Below are 20,901 nucleotides of genomic sequence, written 5' to 3' on the forward strand. Positions count from 1 at the left end.
TGATTTAAATGGCTAAGTTACTTCCTAAATTGTCTTGACGTTCCCCAGAGGACTTGTAATGAAATAATCATTTGATTCAGGTGTGTTGACCCAGTGTCATATCTAAAACCTGCAGGACATCAGCCCTTGAGGCCTGGAGTTCCCCACCCCTGGTTTATGTAATACATGTAATACATTATGCAACAACAGGAACACTGAAGCTCATCGCATTGACCAAGCAGGACTCATGATCTTCACCAGCAACTCCCTCACAGGGAAATCTTCAGCACTCCTCCGTAGGCCCGCCCCAGGAGATGGATAAACCCAGCATTTCATGAACACTGTGATGGAGACCTTTGGTTTGTGTAATGTTATAAATACTCGGATACTCCCCAGAGGCTCCAGGCTTTTACATAAAGATATTATAATCCGTCCTGTAGAAAGTTATATATTTAAAAATATACGATCCTCTCTGGTTACTCTGGTATGAATAACTCTGAATCACTTTATGGTAAATAACACACCATCTGCAAAAAACTGAAAGAATTCCAGATCACAAGTTTGTAGTTCGACATACAAGTGGTGACCTTTGACCTTCATCAGTTTTTGTTTAATCGTGTCAGAGAAAATCAAATATGCTCATGCAGCTGAGTACATCAAGTGTTTAAAACGGAAGCTGTGCAGGTCTGAGATCAGCTCTCTGAAACACCAAACAGGTCCTGTTAATGCTGATATACATAGTGACACAGTTACAGGGGTGAGTAATCCTTTTGACTTTTTGTCTTTAACTTTATAAAACAGCTGCAGCTTTCACTAACAGCACATGTGGAACTTTAACCTTTGTACTGTTTTCATCAGTTAATTTTGCAGTTAACATGTGAACATGCTGGATGGAGGGCAACTCCTGTAATCACAACGAGAACAGAATTATCACAAACTGAAATATAAAGTTAATTTCTCAAAGTTCTGCACAGGAGCTGAAGCAGAATGCAGCCTGTTGCATTTACAGTATAATGCTTGTAATAAAAGTACAGTAACGGTAATTAGTGACTGAGCAACCTGGGGCGTTTTTCTTGATTTCTTTAGTAAATTCATTCACCTGCACGGATTAGCTAAACAAGTTTCCCCGACAACCGAGTGCCCATCTTAGCTAGCTAGGTCTCAGGACCTAGCTAAGGACGGTAGTTATGGGTTAGCTTATAAACACGTTTAACTTACCGAAAAAGTGCAGCGGGGCCTCGGGTCCTTTTGTCGGGTAGTCCAGTTTACTGAATAACACCTCAGGCTGTCCATGGCGCTATTTTTCTTCCACTATTCTGAGCGCACGTAAAAAAAAAATTGCAGGCGCTTAATTTTTTTTTTACGTGCGCTCAGAATAGTGGCACAAAAATAACACCATAGCTGTCAGGTTAAAACACTCGGTCGTGTTTTCGTAGCGTAAACGCTGGCCCTCCTCTCAGAGGCTACGCTCTATCTGCTATTCCCGAACAGAGATACGCAAGTTTCTCCGTGACTGCAGCTGCCAGTCAAAGCTGTTACCATGACGTTACGCCCCAATTTAACATCACCGCGGTAGGAATTTGAATCAAACTTATGGGAAAGGAGACCCCTTGGACATAAATCAGCGTGATGAGAACTATTGATAACAAAAGAAAGAATCTTAGGAAAACATGTATCTGAGGAGAATTAATTTATTTTAGTCTGACCGCAGTCCCATCCGCTAACATGGAGGAGGCGGGGTTTATGACCCATACTGCAGCCAGACACCAGGGGGCGGTAGAGACGTTTTGGCTTCATGTTTTGGGCGTCGTCCACGTTTTCTACAACTAGATCCGCTATCCGTGCTCATTGCGCGCTCCCGACGGAGGGGAAACTGGGGATAACTACTAAAACTCAGAGAGATTATAACGGATCAATAAAAATCAGCTGATATCAGCGTGATTGATCTGCAGCAGAATGAACAGCGCAGGTAAGAATTGAAACACAGGACGGCAGACTTTAGGAACTATCACGAAACCGACCACCAAACGCCTCCGGGCCATTAAAGGCGCAAGCGCGGGGCTCCGCTTCTGATAGTCCACCTCCGTAAATGTGTTTCGATTACAATCTGCATTCTTAGACTCTTGAAATTTCTTAGTCCAACGTGTGCATCTTTTCTCTATTTGCTTACAGTTGTGCAGGAGAAAAAGGGTACTTTTGTGAAAGAAAAATACTTTGACAGAACTGAAACGCTGTTTCTTCTATAAACACATTCAGTGCGAGAAGATTAATAAGTCAGAATCACGTTAAACCTCAGCATTCACTAAACTGAATATATTTGCTGCTTTAATCTATTTCTGTTTTTTTGGTTTTTTTTAAGGAGCTTCAGTTGTTTTCTCTTTCGGACAGTAAACTCCAGATGAAACTCATTAACCCATCTAAACCCTATTTCCTGAAAAATTTAATGCAGATGTTCGCCTTTGTAGTAGCGACAAAAAATAAGTGAAATTGAAAAAATAAAATAAAATAAAAAATCCGAATTAACAGGAACTTTCTGTTTTGTACATAGTGCAATTTGGGCAATAAACAACCAGATTTTTTTGTTTATATTTTTACAATCAAGTTGTTTCACTAATTTCAGTTTTTTGTGTCTGATTTTTTTTTTTTCTTCAACTACTGAGCCCAGTCCTTCCTCTGTAATTGCTCGGGTGTCAGGTTAACATACTCATTCTTTTTTGAGATGCTGGAACAGCTGCAAGAGTAGTACAGAGAAAACTCCACAATCAGATGACCTTCCAGGAGCATGCACTGGGCTCAGGGAGGACACTGGAGGACACTGGGTGGGAAAACAGACACTCCGACAAATGTCATAGGAAGCCAGAGATAATATATACACTGATGGGTGATAAGGGAAGTGGAAATACATAGTTACATAGCAGGAACAAATTAGAACAAAACGGGATGCAAAGCTGGACACAGTGCACATGAAACAACAATTAACTAAATAAAACACGCAAGCTTGACATTGGCATAGAGATAAGCAAACCCAGGAACACACGACAGGCTGAAGAGACAAGGATGAAACAAAGAGAAGAACATGGGAAGAAGTAAGGGAGACAAAAAAGAGACACAACTAAGACGCAGAGCGAGAGAAAGGGAGACACAGAGACAGATATCAGTGATTTTGAATTTAAAAATGTGGTAGCTTATTGTAAACAAAATGGAAGTGGAGGGAAAATCTTGAGTGGTTCTCTGGTTTGCTGGTTTAAAGTCATTAGTTTAATTGTCATGAAAGGTCATGAGTAAAAACGAGAACCTGTGGTGGGGTTTCGGTTGCCTTTTTTCACCTTTTTTTTTCAAGCCCCCCCCCAAAAAAGGTGGTTACAGCACACCAAATAAAAATCAAATTTTAATTAAAATGCCATTTTTGTACAGCAGAGAGACAATGGGAGACTTCATAGTACAGTACCGCAGTGTGTATTTTCACTGTACTCATACAAAAGATATAACTGACCAATAAATGCTCTGCATGCCTCTAAATTGCACAGCACATTTGGGTGCAGTTGTGTCCCGGATACTGTATTCATGGTAAATGGACTGGTTCCTTTTTTTTCTCAATGTATTTCTGTTTTTATATTACTGTGAAGTACTTTGTGTTTTTTATCCTGTGAATCAAATCAAATCACTTTTATTGTCACATCACATGTGCAGGTACATTGGTACAGTACATGCGAGTGAAATTCTTGTGTTCGAGCTTCACAAGCAACAGAGTTGTGCAAAAATACAATAACGTAAAACAAGCAAAATATAAGAATGGCTAAATCTGAGACTAATAAATATATGTACAATATATAATAGTATATGCATTACTGGATGTGTATACTAAATATGTTTTTCTACGTGTGTGTGTGTGTATACATATTTTACAAATTAAATAGAGTAAACAATAAAATATATAAAAATATACAGAAGAAGAGTGCTATATAAATAAATTGAATTAAATATATAGTGCTTTTCTACTCTACCTAAGTTCCTTGTAACTAAAACTGATTCTAAAGTACAATTTCACTAACACATCAACACATGTTATTTTGCAGAGGCTGTAGCAGCTTCACATTTTGACTTTTTACTCAAAATAGTATTTCGAGTTTAATCTTTTCGACTTCATTCTAAAAATGATCAATAATATGTTTTTTTCTTAATATGGTCCTAATATTCCTTCATAGGAGTAAAGAGAGCTAATGTTGATGATACTGTTGTGACATATTATTCAGTTTAATTCAGTTTTATTTATACAAAACCTAATCACAACAACAGTTAAGGTGCTCGAGGTGCTTTGTATTGGAAGGTAAAGATCCTACAATAATGCAGAGAAAACAAAAAACAACAATAACAACAATCAAACCACCTCCTATGAGCATACGCTTTGGTGACAATGGTAAGGAAAAACCTTTTAACTGGAAGGAACCCCCAGCAAAACCAGGCTCAGGGAGGGGCAGCTATCTGCCGTGACCGATTGGGGTGAGGGGGGAAAGACAGGACAAAGACATGCTATGGAAGAGAGCCAGTGACTAATTATAACTAATGAGTGGGGGGAAAATGGTGAGAGAAGAAGAAACACTCAGTGTATTCATGTGGAATCCCCCAGCAGCCTCGACCTTTTACAGCATAACTAAGGGATGTTTCAGGGTCCCCCGATTCAGCTCCAACTATATGCTTTATCAAAAAGAAACATTTTAAGCCTAATCTTAAAAGTAGAGATAGCGTCTGTCTCTGGAATGCAAACTGGGCGCTGGTTCCACAGAAGAGGGGCCTGAAAGCTGAAGTCTCTGCCTGTCATTCTACTTTTAAATATTCTAGGAACCACAAGTAAACCTGAAGAGTGAGCGCAAGTGGTGTAATGGCGTGATACAGTACTTTAAGGTCTCACAGTAGAGTACAGTACCACAGTGTGTATTTTCACTGTACTCATACAAAAGATATAGCTGACCAATAAACGCTCTGCATGCCTCTAAATTGCAAAGCACATGTGGGTGCAGTTGTGTCCTGGGCACTGTATTCATGGTAAATAGACTGGTTCCTAGCGCTTTTCTACTCTACCTGAGCACTTTGTAAAACTTTCCTCATTCACACCCCGAGGTGCTTTCTATCTAACATTTACACATGTTCATGCTCCAGTGGATACATCGGACACAAACTTGGGTTTAGTAGCCCAAGGATATTTTGCATGAGCACTGGAGCTCGAATCACTGATCGAATCACCAACCTTCCGATTAGTCTATGACATGCTCTACCTCATGAGCCACCACTATATTCATCAGGTATTCATGAGACTTCGAGGTCTAACATCCTATCCTAACTGGATAAAAAGGTGCTGGTTGATAAGCCAGGCCACAACATCTATACCAGTTAACTTTCTCTCCCTTAACCTATTCTGTCTTACCTTTTTTTGCTGTTGAGAAGAAACCACACCACACTACCACAAAGATATTACGTGCTAATTAATAAGCTCCTCAGAAATATATATATATATATATATATATATATATTTTTTTTTTTTTTTTTTTAACTTTGAATAGATTTGGAATAGCTGTTTCCCTTTTAGTATTTATCCCAAGCTAACCAGCCACCAACTAGAGAGTGGAATCAGTTTCTTGGCAAGAAGAAGAAACTGCCTGGTCAGAGCTTTGGTTTGCACCAAAAAGTAAACATGGAAAGCTGGAGACATGACTAGTTTTAATTTCACCCAGAAGATTGGTTTGAATTTTTTGTTTCTTGTTTTTCATTCCAGCTATGTACCCACCTGTCATGGCACCCCAAGCCAACATGTTTGGCAATGTCCCCGGCTATGAAGGCACTGTGCCAGGAGGAGGTAAGAAAAGCCCGGTTCACATAATTCCTCACATTAACGCTGTTGCTGGTACTTGAAAATTTGTCATTGATGCAGGAGGTTTCCTGCCTCCTCCCATGCCCATGGAGCCAGTAGCCCCACCCCAACCCGGCCCTGAAAATCTTGAATGGAGGTACGACATATTATCTGTGTTTCTGAGCTGCTCACCAACCAGTAGAATATTCTGGTTTAACACAAAGTTTATGTGTTTTGTAGCATCCCCTCTCTTTCTGAGGATGAGGCTCGTAAGGCATTCAAGGAATTTGTGTCGTCTCATTGCTGCTACAGTGACGCTCCGGTCACTCAGGGAGTCATCACCTCCATGGAGCCATTCAACACATTTAGGGTGATTAAATGTTCCCTTTCTATAATGCTGTCAGCATCAGTGATGCTGAGGACTGAGTTACCTCCATATCTGCCTTTTACTATCTTGATCAGTCTACTAAAGAGGTCTGGTTTGAACTGCTTTTATTCAGTTTAAATGTTTTTTCCAAATATTTGACCAAAGGACATAATTGAATGATAATGAACTGTTGAAAAATTAACATGTATAATGATTTTTTTCTCAGAAACCTGGGGGCTTTAAGTAAGTGTCCAAACCTACTAAAGCAGTACTTTGCCAACCCCATGGCAGCAAATAATTGTGCAGTTTTGTGGGTTTGACAGTTTATTTCATTACAAATCTTCAGGGCTGTTGCAAGTGGTCAAAAACTACACTGTAGATTAGTCTTACAGCTGGATTTGTTATGCAGTAATGCACACCACGCTGTTACTAGTAAGCTAACATCAGTTATTTCTACCTACAGTTTTATGCTAACAACAACCATTCATAATATTTTTTGTTACAAAATATTTTCACCCTAACTTGTTTCCCTCTTGTTTTTTTTAAATCTACATGTGCATTAATACAACTTCATCCTGATCCAGAAACACACTGAAGGCTCACAAAGTTCGTTGTATGTTGACAGGGGAATCTTATCATCACATCCAGTTTCTCTTGGTAAAGTCAGTTTTCTGTTCCTTAGTACCGTCTAGAGACGTTCACTGAGTCCAGGTCAACTGAGTGGGCCCAGAAACCATATGAAGGTAAAAACACATTTTCATTTTATTCAGTCCAGAACAATTTACAGGCAGTCGAGAAACGGGTAAAAAAATAAATAAATCCCTGAACTAAAAAGGAAACATGGGGAAAATCACAGCTAGTGGGGCGACTCAATAATAAATACACAAGATAACGAGGGAAGAGGAAACGGGAGGGAGATACAAAAACAAACTAATTACAGAAAACTGAACAATGGAAGGAAACTAAATACCACAAATATTCCACTATGGGGAACAGATACATGAATATAATTCCAAACAATACCAAGATTTACTAAAAAAAAAACTCAAAGTCACTTTCTAACAGACCCAGGACCATAACAGAAACTACATGGAAAAATGCCACTGCAAAATTTCCAGTGTTGAATTGACACTAGAAAGTGTCTATATAGGTCCACTCTTTTGAGTGTTAAATGAACATTTTTTACAGTGTGATATTTTTAACAGTAACCTAGTCAGTTTTAAAGGTTAGCAATGACTAACACTGAGCAGTGCTGATTTTCCAGCACTGGAAAATAACTCAAAATGCTAGTAATAGTCCAGTGTTAGGAAATCAGCACTGCTCAACGTCATTGTTAATCTTTAAAACTGACTAGGTTACTGTTAAAAATATAACACTGTAAAAAATGTTTAGCACTCAAAAGAGTGGACCTATATAGACACTTTCTAGTGTCAATTCAACACTGGAGAAACACACTTGCTTCTGCTTTCATTACAACGAATTCCTCTTTTGGTCATCGTTGCCTAATCCTACTCGCAATGGAGTAACTTACCTAAACATCCGTTTGTTTGTTTTTTACTGTCACTTGCTGTGAGCTCTTGTGTAATTAATAGGTGAGCCTGCTGACTTTTACACCCAGCCCGCTCCACAACCGTGGGAGGTCCAGGCCACGCCCCCCAATCTCTTCAGTGACCATAAAGTGAAGATCCGGGTGCCATTCACGTCCTCTGTCAAGGTGACTGAATAACAGAAGCTATCTATCAAAGTGCTGGTTTTAGCTTTAAGAGGGCTGACACAACTTTCATTATGTAAATCGGATTTGATCTGATAGAGCGGCTGTGGCGTGCGAGACCTCTCTGCGGTCTGGTTGAGCACTTGGAGCCTCGCTACCAATACTGTGATATTAAGTATCACAGTAGCTTTGAAAACGTTTTTAAGGTCTAAGGAATAGATTTCAGTGGTCCTTACATGAACGTAAGGAATTGTCATGCTCCAAAGGTTTCATTGGGTTGCTAGTTGTCCATGGGATTTTTCTAGAGCTTTTTTTTTTTTTAATGCATTGAGCTGGCTCAAGTAATGGTTGCATATATAGGCACAATAAAGCTGTCAGGGAACCTTGAAAAGATGTCAGCAGCTGTCAAATCTAAAGATGTTCCATGGGTTTGACAGGGTCTTGAAAGGACCGGAGGTTGTTTCTTGGGTTACCGATAGCGTTCAAGGGTTCTCAATACAGCAGTTCTTCAAGACATTTCAGTAGTGTCATGATTGTATGTGAAAATGACCCAAATGCAGAGTCAAAGGTGAGGATTAATAAACAATCCTTTTTTTTTTCAGCAGTGTAGAACCCCAAGGCTCAATCAAAAGAACAACAATGTGTGTTAGGGATCATTGTCCTGTTGGAGCACCCAGCATTTCAATCATGTAGCTGTTGTTTTGAGATGAATTTGAAGAATTTGCTACCTCCACCATCTTTAACAGCTGGTACATTTAGGTTTGAATGCCTCACCTTTACTAATCCAAACATACGTCCTGTCATTGTGGCCACATAGCTCTTTTTCTTTTCTCATTTGACTATAAAAACCTTTTCTGAGCATATGCAAACTCCTACCACAACTTTATTTGCAGTTTTGATTTAGCTTGATCTCTGATTAGAAGTTAAACTGTTAACATGGAATGTGTGTGTTGATTCCTAGGAGAAGTGTCTGTCAGTGTGACAATAATCTTATTATTAACTTTTTTGTGTGTATGTGTGTGTGTTTTTAGGAATGCAACACCTGCCATGCAACGGGTATAGAGCAATGCACTGAGTGCAATGGATCTGGAAAAGTAAGAAAATTCTCAACAATGCATAATAATTGCGGACAGGAAAATTCTGGTGGTAACGTTAAAATAATTGCTTATTTGTGTCCTTGTAGAAAGCTTGCTGGGTGTGTAATGGCACTGGAGTGAAGTTGGATGCGGCCTGCAGTCACTGCAATGGCACAGGCAAAGAAAGGTACTACTTTTTTCAGAACAAAACGCATACAGCATTACCATAAATAAAAAGGCAATTATTACTTCAGAATATGAGTACATGTTTTTAGAGCAAATCAATCCAATGCAGTAAACCATTAATAATATATCTAGTTAGCCATTCATTCATTCATTAGCCATTCAAGTGCAGTCATAACTAGACTTCCATTCTTTTTTCTTCTCTTTTTAAAATTTAGGTGATATAAATAACTGTGATAACTCGGGGATGATGAGTTTATGTTAAGGTTGAGCCATATCTTCCTATCTGCAATAATAAGTGTATAAATTTATATGTGATTAAGAAAGCAAGAATATCAATATCAATGATACTAAGTGGCCTAATGTACTCCACAACAAGATAATTCCAGACATGTCTGAGAGTGAGAGCAGTGTGTCAGCCTCAAATGATGACTTCATACCTAAAAAGGGAGCTACAAGAGGGCAGACCAACAGCAAAGCACCACACTTTTCAAAATATTCAAGAAAACTGATCCTGCTAAAAGTGGAAACAAGATGTTTGTTGAGTACAACAAAGCTGTGAAAGCACAAGTGGACGTGACATTAGCACTGCCCCCCCCCCCCACACACACACACACACACAACCACGAAAACAATTCTTGAACCAGAGTCTGCTCCTGTGTGCAGAGCAGCTGCATCCTGTCTGCAGTGCAACCAGCAATAAAACCAAAAGAACCAACAACTGACTTTTTGATATCTAGCACTACAGACTTGCCTGATAAATATATGAGCAGAGATAGTCGCACCACAATCATCTCCTCTATCTGCATCTCGCAATAACTCAATTTTGATTAAAAAAAAAAATATATATATATATATATTTTTTTATTTTATTTTAAAAGACGTGAAGGATAGAATCTGTTAAATTATGTTCTGGAGGATGTGAAGATAAGCAGCAACATTAACAGAATAAGCGTACACATACTCACAAAATAATAAATGAAATACAGAAATATTAGAATTTTAAATAAATAAATAAATCTGATCTAAGGAAACAAGAATGGTCCAAACCTTTCCTGCCAGGTAAATCCAGGTAAATCTAGAAAAGCACCTCCCAAAGATGATTTTAGATTATTACAAAGCTGATTTCAATTCACATTTAAAAACTCTTATTCGATTCAGGCTTGGCTTTAGGAACAGTTGAGTCTTGAAGAAATGAGTTTTGGAATAAGAATTATTTGGATGATGTATGTTCATGGATGTATGATTCAAGACTAATGTTTGCTGATGACAGCTCATCGATACAAATGACGATGCAGAGGTGATTGACATCCTCTGTGACAATGCCTGCATTGCCAGGCCATATGGACTCTAAATCAACACCACAGAGCATTGGTGGCTGCTTTTCATCTCAATGGTGCCCCAATTAAGCAGTGAATTTAAACGCATTGATTTGATAGTTCAAAAATCAGATCACAGATTACATCCACAGCAGACATCCACAGCAGAATGGGCCAAGCGAAGAAGAAGCAGCCTAACATTAGTATGAAGACCGCCTCCAAAACCTGGACCTTGCTGAAATAAAACCTTGATAGGCCTGTTTGTTGAAATGCAATATGGAATTTCAATATGTGGTCACACCTGAAACAAAAACATTGAGACTGCTGCCAGCGAAAACCAACTGTTGGTGATCAAATACAGCAAAGCAGCATACTGGTTATGTGGTCAACCACCTAGAACAACCACCAGCTAGGGCCTAAAGAAGATATTGATGTGACAAAAATAAAAACAAAAGGTTATTGTGTCACGTCTATGTTTGTGTTTAGTTGTAGTAAGTGTAATGGCAGAGGGAAAAATGAGTGTCAAACCTGTAAAGGAAAACGCCAACTGCTGACCTACATCGAGCTCAAAGTGGAGTGGTGAGTACAAGTACTGAGCTGTTCCAACATTGCTATAATTCAGTGGCTTTACTAGGTTTCTTGAAGATGTTGTGATTTTTTACATATATATGAATATAGTTATTGTGTGTATTTAGGAAAAACAATGTGGAAGACCATGTGGTGGAGCATAACTCTGGTTTAAAGACTGATAAGCTGTGCTCAGTGAATGGGAAGGAGCTGTTCAAGAACAGCCAGAACTTGGTATGCACACGCGCGCGCGCGCACACACACACTCACACTCGTGTGTGTGTATTTATATCCTTGTGGAGACATCTCATTGACATAATGCTTTCCCTAGCCGCTTACCCTAACCCTAACCATCAAAAATGATTGCCTAACCCTTACCCTAAACCTAACCTAATTGTAACCCTGACACTAAAACCACATTTTGAGTCTCAAAAATGCCTTCAAACGATGGCTGTATAGTATAGTATAGTAAACTACCAGTTTTTGGCCCCCATGAAAACCACAGACACACACACAGCTAATGTAGCTTCACACTTTTCAGTTCAGTAATTTCATACCAAAATATACACAATAAACTACATCACAGTAATTTCTACACAATAGTTTAGAATGCTGTATTCCAAATTTTGCATTTTAAAGATGAACTAATCTTTATAAGTAAAACATAATACCACAACAGGAGCTCACTTCAGCCAGATGTAGTTTAGGTAAACATAAACGTAAGAAGTAAAAGACATTGCTGGGGTTAGCTGTGTGTATATTGCATGTTAATTTCTCTTTTTTATCCCTCAGGTTTACCCGCTGATTGGGTTTCCAAACCCAGGAGTCTCTCAGGCCTCTGACCGTCTGATCAAAGAACATCAAACGAAGTATGGCCAAACCTCCAGGATTCTGCAGCAGGTAGGCCGACACACAGCTCAAGAGAGAAATAAAAGGTCTATTCTAGTGTGCCTGTGTTGCTCTGCAATTTTGCCACCAAAATGCTTGTTGGTGGGGGAGTTTCTCTCTTTATGTTGATTCATACACTCCCAGTCAGTTGCAAAAAAACACGAACTACACAATTCTGGAAGTAACCAGAAATGTGTAGAAGAAACAAAAGCACCAAATGGGCCAATCACAAGTGTCATGAGTGTGATGAGACACATACATTTAAAATTCCAGGAAAGTTTGTGGTGTAATTTACAATGTGGGGTTTCAGAGGGGTTTGTTCTTTTGACACAAGTAACGTTTTCAAAGACCTTCAGAGTGCATTGTTTAATTAAAATGAAATATTCCAAAGTTAAAACAATACTATGTACAGTATCGGCGAGATTTTGTGAAAATAGTCCACGTGTCATAAGGAGATATACAGTTTGATGGCCACATGTAGTGTTTTGTGGTGCGTCGTGACTGAAGGTGTCTTGAAATGAATGAATACATTTTTGAGAACACACTAATAAAAAAAAAACTTGACCTTGCAAAAGACAACTAGTCACTATTTCTGAACAGTATATAGTTATCCGCCTACCTAAAGGAATTGTTTGTCTATCAGCAGTGTAGTGTTAACAATTTTCAAGATATCATTTTCTAATTTTGTGTGATGGTAGATGCCAGCACACAAATGGACAGCTCGAGCTGATTTAATTTTGGTGAAAATCAGGTCAAGGGTCACATAAAATATGTAAATCAGCAAAAACATATATAACCCACCCAAGTTTTTATGGATCATCTTCAAACTTCACAATAATATAAAAGGCGTTGGGGGGGACACGAATATCTTGGTTGACTAAATATTTGGCCTTGACCTTTATTGTTAGCACCCAATGTCAAAGTTGATCTTGAAAAACGATTTCAAAAAACCATATCAAGTAATACATCAGAGGTTGGAAACAACGGTGCAATACATGTTTAAATGTTTATCCCACATAAGACTAAGAAAATGATTTTGCTAAATATATGCATGTTTTGCCTCTTAGGCTACGTTCACACTGCAGGCAAAAGCGCATCAAATCAGATTTTTTTGACCCTATGCGACCCATATCCGATCATGGTATGACAGTGTGAACGGCACAAATCCGATATTTTCAAATCCGATCTGGGTCACTTTCGTATGTGGTACTGAATCCGATACATATCCGATGTTTTAGAAAGCGACTGCTGTTTGAACGGTCATGTCGCATTAAATCCGTCTTTTACGTCACTGACACAAGACAGACGCCAATTATCAGCGCCCGAGAAGACATCGCGAACACTTCCTGGCCATCCAGTGAAATTGTTGGGAAGACAACGTTGGAGAAACGTGAACATTGGATTTGATCAAAAAATTGGAATTGAGCACTAAGACCTGCAGTGTGAACGTAGCCTTAGTATATTTTAACTTAATCTTTCAGACTCTTCCAGGGCAATAGGTCTCAACGTGGTTGGTAGTTAAAGTAGGTCTTGAAAATGAAAAGTATACACATATTTTAAAAAAAACAACAACAACAAAAAAACAAATAAAGAGTACAATTTACAAAGAACGTAAATTCAAGGATTTTGTTCTATTTAAGCTAGACTATCTACTGGGGATGGACCAATCCGATATTACATATCGGTAATAAAAAATGTAATCAATCCATTAAATATCATGAAAGCGCCTCAAAAAAAACTTGTGCCATGGTCAGCTCATAACCTTAGCACATCGGAGCAGTATGCGTCACGTGATAGAGCGGCTGTGGCGCGCGAGACCTCTCGGCGGTCTGGTTGAGCACTTGGAGCCTCGCTACCAAACCGGCATTTCATCTCCGAGAAAGTTATCCCAGAGAGAAGTAAAGCAAGTGTGTAAGTTAATCTCTGAATGTTTGTAAAGCATTCCCACGTTAAGCATAACAACCAATATATGGAGCGACTGCCTCTTCTCTTTCCCTCCCTCTCTGTTGCTACATCAATCATGAAACTGATCAATGATCGGCTGATCGGCTTTTCTGTCGCAAGTCCCGTCTCCCTTGTTTGTTTTTGGCCCACTTTGCACCAGAAAGAGGAAACCAGCGGCTAAACAACAGCAGCACGTTTGAGCTTATAAGCTGCTGTTAGAATTATTTAATATTACTTTTTGATGCATTCTCAATCATCCAGGAAAGTAAATCTCCAAAAGTTGATTCTGTTCATCTGGACGTAACGTGTTGTGGGAGAAACATTTCGTCACTCATCCAAGTGACTTCTTCCGTCTCAGCTGACTGCAGGTTTCCCCAATCTTATAAACAGTACATTTGCATAATGACACACACACACACACAACCACGAGAGTCAAACCAGCCCACTGCAGTGGGCTGGTTTGACTCTCATCATCCACTGGAGCACAAACTGGGTGTCATCAGGACGCTACAACACAGAGCGAACACCATCCCCACTGACACAGCGGCCAGGGAGGCAGAAGAACAGCACATCAAGACGGCCCTGAGTAAATGTGGTTATCCCAGCTGGACATTTGTCAAAGCTGGAAAGGCACCTAAAGAAAGCTCCAGCCAATCCAGGAGAGAAGGACAACTGCTGCCCAACCAAAAACCTGTAGTGATCCCATATGTGTCAGGAGTATCGGAGCAGTTGAGACGCATTTTTTCTAAACACCGGGCCTCTGTGGCTTTTAAACCCCAAAACACGCTGCGCCAAAAACTGGTCCACCCCAAGGATCGGGTCCCCCGACACAAACAGAGTAACATAGTGTACGCTTATAATGCTGTGATTGCAGCCATTCCACAACTCTCTGTGAATGGTACTCATGGCCATTGATCAGTGGTCTTTGGTCAGTGGTTGTTGATCAATGGTCATGAGAATTTGCATAATTATGATTAAGGAACTGACCTCCCAGCCCATTGTTCCTTCAGTGGGCTGGTTTCAGTCATTATGCAAATGTACTGTTTATAAGATTGGGGAAACCTGCAGTCAGCTGAGACTGAAGAAGTCACTTGGATGAGTGACGAAACCTTTCTCCCACAAAATGCTACATCCAGATCAACAGAATCAACTTATGGAGATTAATATTACTTTCTACACCAGGATCCTTTTCTACGTAGCTGACGGCTGGTAACTGTGCAGGGGTGGGTCTAGCAAAGTTTAGCCAGGGGGGCAGGTAGGGCATTAACAGGGAAAAGGGGGCACAAAGACATACTTTTCCATCTTATTCTCATTTAAAATGTCTAGCTTTTAATAAATAATTATCTGAATCTTACACCCAAAGTTTTCATCTGATGTAAAATGTATAGAAATCCATCATTGTATATAGGAACTATTAAGTCAAATTTATAACCTAGTAAGCTATACTACTTTTTCCTTTGGAAAGGTACCATCTGTGCAGTCTGCAATTCTGTTGAAGAAAGATGTTGAATCTATTTAATTATTGTAGAAAAATAATTGATTTCTGTGCATTTTGTTTTGTTTTTTTTCACACGTGCATTAAATTAAAGGTAATTACGTCGATTAAGCATCACGAGGCGGAGGGTGGGGGGTGGTTCCCTATTTTTATTTTTTTTTTGCTGGGAGTTGGAAACCCTATTAGTTAGGTTGTTTAATATTTCTGCTAAGTACTCTTTAAAATACCAGAATAGGGAGGATGGTGTAGGTTTAAGTTTATTAGATTGATCAGTATTGCTGAACTAGTGATGTGCAGATCGATCCTGAAATATCGATTCCTCTGATACCAATCATTTATGTTCTAGAATCAATTCTCACATTAAAATATAGATATTTTAGTAATTTAGGGTAAATTTGTAGTTTATCATTAACAGGAACACAGTGGAAAGAAACTATATCATTCGGATTGTGTACATTCAAAGGAACTACTTCCTCTTCCGCCTTTCATAGTCATGTGCGAAATACGGCTGTATAAGTGTCTCGCAGCCGCTGGCATGCGCACTCACAACAATGGCTGAGCATAATTGTGTGGACGTATTTTACCTCCACAAACAGCTGAGACGTGGTTTGCGATACATGTGGCATAAAAGTGCTCCAAGAGTGAGGTGTTGTGGCCACACTTGCCAACCTTGAGACCTCAGAATTAGGGAGACATTCAAAAGGGCTGTTTTGGGGTGATAAATACATTTTACAGTTACAGTTTAAATGTCACCGGCCCGGAAACAGTGGGGGTGTCCAAATTCAGAGGCTGCTTCCACCTGAGGACCCGGCCTTCGTGGTCTAAAGAAAGCCGGGTAGTACGTCACGAGCTCCCTCGGTGGAGTGAAACTCTGCCATCTGCTCCTTGCTATCTAAAATATAACCGGGCACTGACGTAAACTCTCAACCGTCTCACACTTTGTTTAATTAGTTTTCTGTTTAACGTTTATTCAGCTGTGTGAAAACCCCGGAGGAACCCTCCCGAGGGATTAATGAAGTTAAATTTAATTGAATCTAATCTAATAACTTTAATCTCAGCCAAACCGATTTAGTCACGAACAAATAAAACACTGAAAAAGCCAAACAATAACATTTTTAAGTTTTCAAAGTGACTTATATATCATGTTTAACCCGAGTAGCGAAAGACCGCGGGGGTTTGAAGACGATGTGTCGGTCGGCTCAGATATTTGAAGTTTACACAGCTACATTCTCACCTGAAAATATGTTAAAAGTGTTTTTGCGACACAGAAAGAGAAATAAGAGTAATATTAAAACTAAGTCGCTGCCTCCTGTGGGGATTAGAGAAATATTTTGCTGCTATTGTTAATAATCATCATCATTACCATTGCATTAATAATTAATATTGATATTGCATTCAGATGTTTAAACATATTGGTACCCAATTAGCCTTTATTACAGGTGCAGTTATAACCACTTTAAACTGTTGAGTTAAATCAATAATCTTAAATGCTTTTGAATGCTTGTTATAATCTTAAATGTGTATGTGCTGATTCTGTTGGGTTATAAAAGAGGGGCTTAACTCTGAGTACACTCTGTGCAAAGTAGACAGGAAACTGCAGGCTTTTGAGCGTGTTTGTGAAAGTGAAACTAAAGCAGAGTCTAAGTGTAAGTTACTTTGAGGAGCTGTGGGATGATGCTAGTTGAATAACCAGGTTATTCATTGTTATCTTTTATTCATTTATATCCTTTTTATTAAGCTTTGAGTAGTGGCATTCATTTACAGCATTTATTCAATATATTGCATATATATATAGTTTTAGTAAACTGCTACACATTTGAGAGTGGCCTCTGTCTGACTGTGAGCGTTAGTGGGTGAGGTGAGAAGTGACACAGAGTGCCAATTAAGGTCAGGACACACACACACACATATATACACACACACACACACCTGCATACACTGTAGGTAGGCTGTGTTCTAGGTGAGAGTTATTTGTAGAGATATTTGAACCCGCAACACTCCATTGTTGGAAACTGGAATTGGCTGCACCGCGCTATGAATTCTACGATATGGTTTTTCAATTTTGTTCCCCGGGTGGAAAATCGGGAGAATGGTGGCTAGGGGAAATTTTCGGGAGGAGCACTGAAATTCGGGATTCTCCCGGAAAAATCAGGAGGGTTGGCATGTATGGTTGTGCATGTATGGCAACATCACTAACCTTGTCAAACACCTCAGAGTAAATCATATCACAGAATATGACGAGCGTATGTTGAGGCGAACTGAAGAGGATGAGGGGGACAGCTGCTGCTAGGGTGAGACAGACGTCTCTCACAGAGTCCTTTAGTGCTGCAGGCAGGCAAGCTGTTCAACTTCAGTTTTTTTATTTCTATATGAAGAACTCTGCATTATTAAATGATAAGAACAAGAAATCTGATGTCCTGTAATCATTATGATGCTATAATTTGAGATACAATAAATAAAATAAGTTTTTGTACAAAGTATCTGTATCGGATCAGTATCGTCGATACCATCCTGAATATTACTTGGTATCGGATCGGAAAGGAAATCAGTGGTATCGCACATCACTATGCTGAACTATGAAATATTTTGGGTGCAGTGTATTTTTTGCATACAGGTATAACAGAATAGCTTTAGTTTTTTTTTTTAAACTTGAGTGTGAACTTATACAAAATGCAGCAAAATATTTAAAAAATACACTATATCGGATTCATATCGGCAGATATCCGAATTTATGATATCGGTATTGGATATAAAAAAGTGGTATCGTGCCATCTTTACTATCTGCTGATGTTTTTGTGGTACAGCTTGTAATATTTGCTCAATTAAACATGAAAGTTAAATGGAAATAATCACAAAAATGAAGAAAATCATAATCATTTAATGTTAAAAAGGATTCAGTTTTATTTTAGCATTGTTGTAAAATATAACTATATACTATTTAGAAATTGTCACTTTCTGTCTTTTGAAATGGGAAGGTTTTTTTTATTAGTTTGCTTTCATATATAGGACTTTGTAGTAGTCTTGCACTTTTTTCAGATTTTAAATATTTAAATATTTATTTTTACATATTTGAACATATTTTAAAAACATATTTTAAAATTTTAGCTTTATCTTTAATAGTCTTTGAGATAGTCATGTTCAATCATTGCCACAAATTTCAGCTTGTGACAAATGAGTCACAGCAATCATTATTAATGTTTAATAATGATCTACCATTTAATGTTTATGCAAATCAGAGACGGTCAAGACGTACGACAGAATGATGCTGATGTGTTTCCTTTCCTCCAGCTTTTCGTCTATGCTAAGCTAAGCTAATGCTTTCCTACTCAAGCTGACACGCACCTCTATCTCTCTCTTTCAGAGGCAGACGGTCGAGCTGATCCCCATCACCAGGGTGAACTACAAGTGGAAAGACAACACCCACGCCTACTATGTGTACGGCAACGAACACAAAGTCAGTGCTGACGACTATCCAGCAACCTGCTGCTGCGTCATCCTGTAGACTGTTCTCTTCTTTTAACATCAGCGCATGAAATGTTTATTAAAATAATTGTTTTCATTTGATTTATGAAAGCCAAAACAGCATCCCACATAAAGAACATCATACCAAAGTAAACATAGTGGTGGGAGTGAACTAAATTAAGGATCTGAAGTAGCTTAGACAAAGTTCAGACTGAAATTCATTTCAGATGCTTTGGCATAGTCTTAAATATGCCAAAATCACGAGTTAGAATCTCAGTGGTCAGGGGTCACGCTTTCTGAAAATCTTTGTCTACAGTCGCCAGTATTTTAGCGTGCCATGTCCGTCTCTGGACTTTTTTATTCTTTTCTTTTTCATGTTTATTGAAGGATATCATACAGTGTCTGTTGCATTTGCTAAACATCCTACATATGTAAAAGAAACGAGGATCAATATAAAGGTTAATTATTGCTTAGCTCTAAGTCTCCATGAAAAGCTTCTATATTTGCTTTTTTATTCACATGTTTTTCTGTATTTAAATGCATTCTGGGAGAAAGAAGGAAGGAAACGTTCTCAGTTCATATGGCCTGAAGCGAGTTGGTGACTGAATGACATATTAGTAGCTCGACTCTGTTTTCCGCTCATCTCACTTTAGCAGACCAATATGGGGTCCGCACTACAGCTATGCCAATCCGTCTATAAATCTGCCACAGTGTCTTATTCATCTACTGTGAAAAAGACAATGAGATACTTGAACTCCTCCACTTAAGGCAGCAACCCTGAGTTCACCATGCACTCCTTCCTTCTATAAAAAATATCTGATGTTTTTTTTTTGGGGGGGGGGGGGGGGGGGGGTGTAGGTGCACCTTATCAGCATTTGAAAATTGTAAAATATAAAAGATTTCAAACATTACAGTTTTATAATCAACTGTAATCAGTTAATTAAATGATTGAATGTGTCCATAACTATTTTCCAGGTGCACATCTGACAATAGGAGTCACAGTAAGACCCCTCACATCTTTAGCTTACATAATTGCAACCATAGACTGTATATAAAAGCTCATGCTAAATAGCTTTTTAAACTCTTCCAGTTGCTAAATGTAGTCCAGATGTAAAGACATGTATAAGAAAATGCCCGTTAGCTGCCTTTCTCTGTAAGCTCAGTAGACTTTTATAATGAAGTTAAGTTTAAGTTGCTAATTTCTGGTCTTACTGAATACAGCATGATGTTGCATTGGTAATTCAAGACACCACTACCGTCAGAAAGGAGGATAAAACACGATATACCTCAAGCCAGTGTGTGATGCGTCTCCTTTTTCACATCAGGTATTAAAGCACCAACACAGCAGCAGTCATAATCATCAACTTAAGGCTTTGAGTCTTCACATTGGAACTTCACTAATCAATGCAGAACATTGACTATATCCATCTATTATATATCGTATGTCTGCATAAACTAAAGAAATACACAAAACCACACAACCCTTTAGACTGCCTTTCTTCAAGACTGCAAAAATCCTGTAGCATTCTGCATCCTGCAGTGTCTGTTTCAGAGGGTCTGCCCTCTGCTGGCTGTTACTTATCTGTGATATTCAGGATGAAATTATTTACGTTTAAAATACTCTACTGTTAATGTTTAATCAGTCATAAAAATATTTTTATGTGCATTTACTTAAATATGTATTCTGTTAACCATTTGAAGATTTTACTTTTGTTTTTAGTTAAACAGGTAACACAGTTCTTATTTTGATAATATAACCACCAACTTTTCTGTTTTATAATTTTGTTTCTTCTGAATGTAACCCCTAACGCCAGATTGTTCTAGAAAAATGTGCATTTAAAATATGGACATAACCATTTACTTAAGTGGAATGCTCTTTTATCTGCATAGCCTGCCTTACCTTCATACAGGTACATTTTTGCTCATAACCTGGTGGGCCTGATCATGTTATTACATGTTATCTGTTATTACTGTGGTTTATTAATGGTATGTTAGTCCTTAAACTGAAAAATAAACTCTGAGACTCATCTGCTTCTTTCCCATATTTCCATCAAGCTGGGGATGC

General features: G+C 38.6%; 1 protein-coding gene across 1 annotated transcript; it reads left to right on the plus strand.

Annotated features, from left to right (window-relative positions):
- Positions 1–1,490: 1,490 nt before the first annotated feature.
- LOC146518091 (protein SSUH2 homolog) lies at positions 1,491–20,863 on the plus strand. The gene is made up of 12 exons (XM_085159409.1): positions 1,491–1,948; positions 5,750–5,830; positions 5,906–5,981; positions 6,065–6,194; positions 6,874–6,934; positions 7,784–7,905; positions 8,934–8,996; positions 9,086–9,165; positions 10,967–11,059; positions 11,176–11,281; positions 11,840–11,947; positions 18,736–20,863. Exons 1-12 carry the CDS (start codon positions 1,936–1,938, stop codon positions 18,874–18,876), a joined length of 1,074 nt encoding a protein of 357 aa, XP_085015535.1. The 5' UTR covers positions 1,491–1,935; the 3' UTR covers positions 18,877–20,863.
- Positions 20,864–20,901: the final 38 nt, after the last annotated feature.

Source organism: Neolamprologus multifasciatus, chromosome 5 (genome assembly GCF_963576455.1).
Source record: "Neolamprologus multifasciatus chromosome 5, fNeoMul1.2, whole genome shotgun sequence".
NCBI classification, from domain to species: Eukaryota; Metazoa; Chordata; class Actinopteri; order Cichliformes; family Cichlidae; genus Neolamprologus; species Neolamprologus multifasciatus.